The sequence below is a fragment of the Neomonachus schauinslandi genome, chromosome 4 (genome assembly GCF_002201575.2).
Source record: "Neomonachus schauinslandi chromosome 4, ASM220157v2, whole genome shotgun sequence".
Taxonomy (NCBI): Eukaryota; Metazoa; Chordata; class Mammalia; order Carnivora; family Phocidae; genus Neomonachus; species Neomonachus schauinslandi.
In genome coordinates this window covers 36,007,778-36,014,412 of record NC_058406.1, presented here as the reverse complement: position 1 = coordinate 36,014,412, position 6,635 = coordinate 36,007,778, and the positions used below count along the sequence as shown (strand labels likewise).

Sequence of the window (6,635 nt, the reverse complement as noted above, 5' to 3'; positions counted from 1 at the left end):
GACATCTGGGTTCAGTAGAGGGGGCTGTGGGAGGAGATAGCATTCAACCTGACCATGTATAGTCAGACAAAGAGACTGGTGTGAGAAAACACACAGAGGCAGGAGGGTGGGGATAGGTTCAGGGATCACGCAGCAGCGCCAAGGTTGGGGCGGGGGGATGGCAGAGGGAAGTGGGCAGGAAAGATAGGGTGAGGTGATGAATGTTGGTAACTGTCAGTAAAGGGGGCTGTGCAAAGGAGGAGAACCAGGAACCCCACCTAACTGCAGTAGGAATGATTTTGGAAGCACCTGCCCCGAGCAGAGTGTGGAATACAGGTGGCATGTGAAGTGTGGAAATTCCTCCTCTGGGATCAGGAAACCCAGGATCCACACTTCTTTGGGTAGAAGTCGAGGATCAAGGAATGGATGAGATGTCTTTCCACATCTTTGAGGGATTTTTTCAAGAGGACAAGGTCCTGCTGGGAGACCTGCCCCTACTCCCCAAACGCCTGTCATTAACTTGACCATCCCCATCCTGGCCTGCTTGTTGTGGGTACAAGGAAGAATCATTGTTCCAGACTTCTCCACTAGTCTGACTTGTTGTCTGACATGCACCTCCCTCCATCCGTTGCCTCGTTCCTTCCCCCATCCCGCCCCAGCATTATGAGAGATGTGAGAAGGTTAAGTGCTCCTGTGTCAGCTCTGAGGTTAAGGCGAGGCTTTGTTTGTGGCTGTAGTCAGCCTCAGTCTCGGGGTAGAGTCAGGACTCAGATTGACCGGGATCAGGGCCAGGTCAGAGGTCAGCCGGGAGCCACAGCTCAGTGGCTGAGCTTAGCCTACGCTCAGCCTTAGCGTAGTCTGTGGCTAAATTCTGGTCTCAGCAGGTACCTGGGTCCACGTTTCCCGAGGACTCACGCACCCCTAGGGGAGGTGAAATGACTACCACGTGAGTCCCAGACACCTGGCCTATGCCTGTGTGACCCAGGACATTGTATGGGTCACACTCGTGCTTGCTCTGGCGGTCACCAGCCATGGTGGAGCTGAAACTAGAATCCAGGACTCCTGCCCCCAAGCCTGGGGCTCTGCTGTCCCAAAGTCTGTTCTGAGTCTGGGATCCCTCCATTTGAGAGGTAAAGCAAATTTGTCTGAATTCTAGAAAGGCCCAGCTGGGTAGACCTGACTGCATTCTCCTACCTCCCGGTGCCAGGCACGTAGTAGGTACTCACAGAACATGTATGTCAGGTGCAGGGGGAGAGGCCAGTGGCTTGTTTTGCTTTGGGGCAGGAGGAGGCTGGCTCGGCGGGGGAAGGATCTCTAGCCGCTGTCAGAGGAAGTGGCCCCCATCCGGACCCGCCACATCCCCCTCTCCTCCAGCGCCTGCAGCCACACTCAGAAGTCACCCAGCTGGCCATATGAGGGCCCTGTCCCCTTCCAGGGTAATAAAAGGAAAGTACATTTTTGGTAGAAAAGTCCCTCCTGCTCCCTGGGAATCCCCGGTGGCCGGATGGACTACGGGATATCCCAGAGGAAGCTGAAGGCGGGGCCTTGCCCCTACCCTGACCCCCAGCACAATGCAGCCAGGCTCTCCCACGCTGCACCGGCTGGCCCACAGGGCGCCCCCGAGGTCATTTCATCCAGGCTCCTGCCTCCTGGCGAGCCTGCAGGAAGCCTCCGCCACCTCTCTAATGGTCAACAAGAAGTCAGATGAGCACCTTTTTGGAGCCCAGCCCAGAGCTCTGTGAGACGCAGTGAGAGGGGAGAGGAAACAAAATGAGCTAGGAGGGCTGAGGCCGCTTGGCTGGGGGAGCGAGGGTAGCCTGGAGACCGGGCAGGGGCCCTGGCCCTAGGGGATGCGGGGGATTTAGACTCCAGGCGAAGGCTGCAGAGGCTGGCCAAAAGCTGAGGGTGTGAGGGAAATGATGTGTTGGGAAGTCAAAGCCTTTTGGTGAGGACCTGACCACCACACTCCCTCCGTGCCCTTGGCCCTGGCAGGGCATCCACAGGTCCTGCCCCTGGACACCTGGCCCTCCGCCCAGCCGGCCATGGCGCTGTGCCTGAAGCAGGTGTTCGCCAAGGACAAGACGTTCCGGCCTCGGAAGCGCTTCGAGCCAGGCACACAGCGCTTCGAGCTGTATAAGAAGGCGCAAGCATCGCTGAAGTCGGGCCTGGACCTGCGCAGCGTGGTGAGGCTGCCGCCGGGGGAGAACATCGACGACTGGATTGCCGTGCACGTGGTGGACTTCTTCAATCGCATCAACCTCATCTACGGCACCATGGCTGAGCGCTGCAGCGAGACCAGCTGCCCGGTCATGGCCGGCGGGCCCCGCTATGAGTACCGCTGGCAGGATGAGCGCCGGTACCGGCGGCCCGCCAAGCTCTCGGCCCCGCACTACATGGCCTTGCTCATGGACTGGATTGAGGGCCTCATCAATGACGAGGACGTCTTTCCCACTCGTGTTGGTGAGTGCCTCCCGGCAGGCGAGTCACACCCGGCCGGGGAGGAAGGGAGCCGCCAGAGCCCGTTCTGTAGATGGGCGTTTAGTTTGACATAGCAGTTCTGTAACGGGGGGGGGGTGGGGGGCGGCGGGACATGATTTTCATCCCCATTTTGTAGAAGAGGAAACTGAGGCCCAGAAAGTTTAAGTGTCTGCCAAGATCAGGCATCTAGAGCTAGGACTGCCTGACTCTCAGCTTGGGACTCTTCTTATCTGAAGCTTAAATGTCCCTCCAGGAGCCACCCTGGCAAGACCACTGTGATTTTTGGAACCTTCTTGAAGAGAATGCCTCTAGGTGCTCCTAGCCCGTCACCCTGCCTGGGCTGACGGACTTGCAGTCGCCTGTTACTTCTGACTCTTCCCTTCAGGAAAGGGAAGGGGGTGGGGATTGGGAGGGCCAGATTGTATCTGTACCTCAGAGGGGTCTAAGGGCAGAATTCTCCCTTGTCAGGCCCAAGCTCTGGGGCCTTTTCTTATCTCAGCTGGGCAGCCTGGTGAGGGTGGTGAGAGGAGATGAGTGAAGTCACACTGGCCCTGCTTCCCCACCCAAGGGCAGCAAGAGCGGGTGTCGGCCCAGGAGCCAAGCAAGCATGACACTGTATTCATCACAGCATCACCACCCCCACCTGGCCTGCTGTTCTCCACGTTAAGGCTATGGGAATCAGAGATGGGTGGGGCAGGGTGGGCAAGCCCAGAGGGGAGAAGTCTGAATACTGAGGGAGGCTGGGCACTGAGTCACAATTCAGGGCTCACAGCCCCTCCCCATCTGGGGGCCTGTCATTTCCTGCATTATCATGCCCAGCAGTGGGCATCTGCATTTCACATAGGAGGAACTGAAGCCAACAGAGAGGGACAGTGCACTGAATCAGGGATTCAGAACTGCACCTCAGGTCTCTTGGGGTCCAGGCCCCCAAGTCTAGATGGGCAGGACAAGTCTGAGGAACCTGGGCTGGGCCTGCAAGGGCTCACAAGGAGGCAGGCTCCACCCCACCTGAGAGCCATGAGGACCCGGATGGAGCAGGGTGGACCAGTATGGGCCCATGTCTGGGCTCTTATTCCCTTCTAGGCTTAACCCCCAGGCCTGGGATACCCCACTGTCTGTGCCTTAACCCTGGGGATGGCTCTGCCACAGCGGGGAAGAAGGCGTAGTCGCCAAGATCTCTGCCCTCAGCGCGGGGGGACTGTGGCAAAATTACACCTTTTTTACAGGTGCCGGAGCCTCTCTCAGGCAGGGGGTGTGACGTTTGTCTCTGCAGGTCGCTGCAGGGCAGTGCCCACAGGTTTGAATCCTGCCTCCAGTCTGTACTAATTGCTAGTATCGCCTTGGGCGAGTGGGGTCGCCATCATGCACCTCTACTTTATCAGGTCTAGAAGGGCTACCGTACCCATATCACAGGGGGCAAAAGGTGCAGAGGACCCAGCACAGGGCCCAGCTCAAAGATGGAAGGTTCTTTGTGTCATTGAATAGTTGAAGCAATGAGAGGTATCTGAACTAGTTCTTGAGGATTTTGTAATTCTCAGGATGCAGGATCTGGGGCCTGCTGTGTGAATGTTATGAAGAGGAAGGAGTTGGGGTGGGGCTGGCGAAGGAGGTTGGGGTCAGATCATGAAAGGCTTTGAGCAGGCACCATGCTGCGAAGTTAGAACTTAATCCCGAAGTCCTGTGTTTTTAAAAATGGACTAGAGATGTTGATAAACTCACCTTGGAATTACATCCAAGATATCACGGGGCAGTACCTGCACACACACACATATTTCTGTGGGAATCTGGGCGTAACTTCCATCGTAGTCGAAGAAGGGTTGGTCAGTGGCCCCAGCATGGTTGCAGTCTGGCTCTGGGTGATGGGGAAATGTGGGAGATGATTCGTAGTTCAGCAGGGGAGAGGCACAGTGAGACCTGTGCTTTGTTTAAAGGGGAAGTGGGGAAAAAGCGGGCCCTGGTCTCTCCGTCCCCTGCAAGGAAGTGGCCATCCTGGGTGAAGGCTGCCTGTGGTGGGGAGGGCAGGGTTGGGCAGCGGTTCTACCCCAGCTGCTGATCCCCCCACTTCTGCCCATCCCCGCCCGCTAGGAGTTCCCTTCCCCAAGAACTTCCAGCAGGTCTGCACCAAGATCCTGACTCGCCTCTTCCGGGTCTTCGTCCATGTCTACATCCACCACTTCGACAGCATCCTCAGCATGGGGGCTGAAGCACACGTCAACACCTGCTACAAACACTTCTACTACTTCATCCGTGAGTTCAGCCTGGTGGACCAGCGGGAGCTGGAGCCGCTGGTGAGGCCAGGCCCCTGCCGCCCTCCCCTCCCAGGGCTAACCTTGGAGTTTTCAGATCCAAAGGCTACCTACTTTCAGAAAATCCAATCCCCACGTGGATAAATTAGGGGAAGGCAATTCATTGAACAGTGGATTCTGTACTTAATAGAGAATTCATTCTAGTCTCAGTTTATAGACTCAGATCTACAGCCTGGAGTTGGGGTGGGGGGGTGCAGGAAGGGGCCAGATTCAGGCAGAAGAACAGCCAGGCCCCGTGGTTTGGGAAGGGGCTGCCTGGTGGGTTGAGCTCTGACTGACCCCTACCTACCTTCTGTCTCTGCAGAGGGAGATGACAGAGCGGATCTGTCACTGAGCCCAAGCCTAGAGTTGTTCCTGTCAGGTGGACCATCTGAACACAGAGTGGCTGAGGAGAAGACCCTCAGGAATCTGGTGGCAGAGGAACCTAAAGTCTCTGGGATCCCTCCACACACACAAAGCCCCTGGACTTGTGGTTCTCAAGAGTCTGCCCACATGCCCCCTGACTGCTTATCAGTGGAGAAGGGGAGAGCTTAAAAGTGGGCAAACAGAAGGAAAGAAGGAGCTACATCTTCACATGAAGTCTAGGGTGGAATAGGCTAGGTTTCTGCTCCAGTCCTTGACCCTTCCATGGTGGTTCCCGTGCCCATGTGGGGAATGTGGATATGGCTGAGTGATAGCGAGAAAGGTACAAGAGTGTAAGTAAGCTGTGTGTGAAAAAGCAGAGATGACTCTGCGTGAGTGTGTGTGAGTGTGTGATTTTCACTGTGGGGTGTGTCTGTAAGAGCTAGCTGCCTTAGACACTCCCTGGCACATAGAAGACCCTCCATAAATGCTAGGTAAATGAATGAACAGAAGGAAGGAGGGAAGGAAGTAGGGATAGGGACCACCAGACCATGACCCCTGGGGGAGTGATGACAGGTCAGTGGTCTAACCATGTGTGTAAGTGCACAAAATATGACTGTAGACGTAGTTCTTTATTTGAACCTTCAGGCTACCAGCTTCCATAAGCATGAGTTCTGGGGAGCCGTAGGGACTTAAGAAGGGAGTCAGTCGCCCTGAGTACCTGAACCCTTGGCCCACCACAGACACAGGTTCTGATCTGCTCAGCCAGAGATGCCCAGGAACTGTCATTTCACTCATCCCTCTGCCTCGAGGAAAGCCTGATTATAGACAGCCTCCTGAGGGCTGGGAGCGATCCCTCATGTCCACAAAGGTCCTCTGGTCCTTAAATTGGGAATCATACACTCCAATCTAGCTCCCAGAATCTATAGACTTGGCTGTCAGGATCTGAAGCCCAGTGCAAGATAATCCTCCAACCCAAGGAGCTAGTGGAACTTGAATTCAGAAACCCTGGAGACTCGTTTCCCATCCCCGGCCAGTGAAGACGTATTGCTAGTGAATGGACTTTTCCAGGCTTGGAAAGCCCCCATCCTGCAAGGACCTGCCTCCTGCCCAGCCATCCGTGAGACATTCCAGCTGGTTGGATAGCTATCCACAGAGAACCTGGCATGTTTATTCGACACTCCATTACTCTATACCGCCATGCCTAGCCCTGTGCCCAGACCCACCGGTGGGGAAGCTGAGGCAGGGACAGGGCCCTCCCTCCCAGAGCCTCTACACTGGGAGGCCAGGATGGAGAGCCAGAAAGGGCCTGAGGATCATCCAGTCTCCCAGAATCATCTACGTATGTAGGAGGAAGCTGAAGCCAGGAAGAAAGGAGAGAGAAACTGTCCAAGGCCTCACAGAGAGGCTTTTGTGGAGCTAGACTAGCAAACAGGGGTCCTGACTCCCACCCCAAGGCCTGTGGATTGCTACATAGGGAGATGAGTTGCACGTGGAAAGAGGGTTTGACAGCCCCTCTTTAGAGCATAA

At 56.0% G+C, this 6,635-nt stretch overlaps 1 protein-coding gene across 1 annotated transcript; it reads left to right on the top strand.

Annotated features, from left to right (window-relative positions):
- The first annotated feature begins 1,971 nt into the window (after nt 1–1,971).
- Nucleotides 1,972–5,575, top strand: MOB3C (MOB kinase activator 3C). Its single transcript, XM_021683877.2, has 3 exons — nt 1,972–2,439; nt 4,543–4,745; nt 5,068–5,575. Exons 1-3 carry the CDS (start codon nt 2,022–2,024, stop codon nt 5,095–5,097), a joined length of 651 nt encoding a protein of 216 aa, XP_021539552.1. The 5' UTR covers nt 1,972–2,021; the 3' UTR covers nt 5,098–5,575.
- Nucleotides 5,576–6,635: the final 1,060 nt, after the last annotated feature.

Excerpts from the sequence above, each read along its gene's own strand:
- MOB3C (XM_021683877.2), top strand. The coding sequence starts at position 2,022 with ATGGCGCTGTGCCTGAAGCAGGTGTTCGCCAAGGACAAGACGTTCCGG. Across the intron at positions 2,440-4,542 it reads CGTCTTTCCCACTCGTGTTG|GAGTTCCCTTCCCCAAGAAC; the intron begins GTGAGTGCCTCC and ends CCCGCCCGCTAG. Across the intron at positions 4,746-5,067 it reads AGCGGGAGCTGGAGCCGCTG|AGGGAGATGACAGAGCGGAT; the intron begins GTGAGGCCAGGC and ends CTGTCTCTGCAG.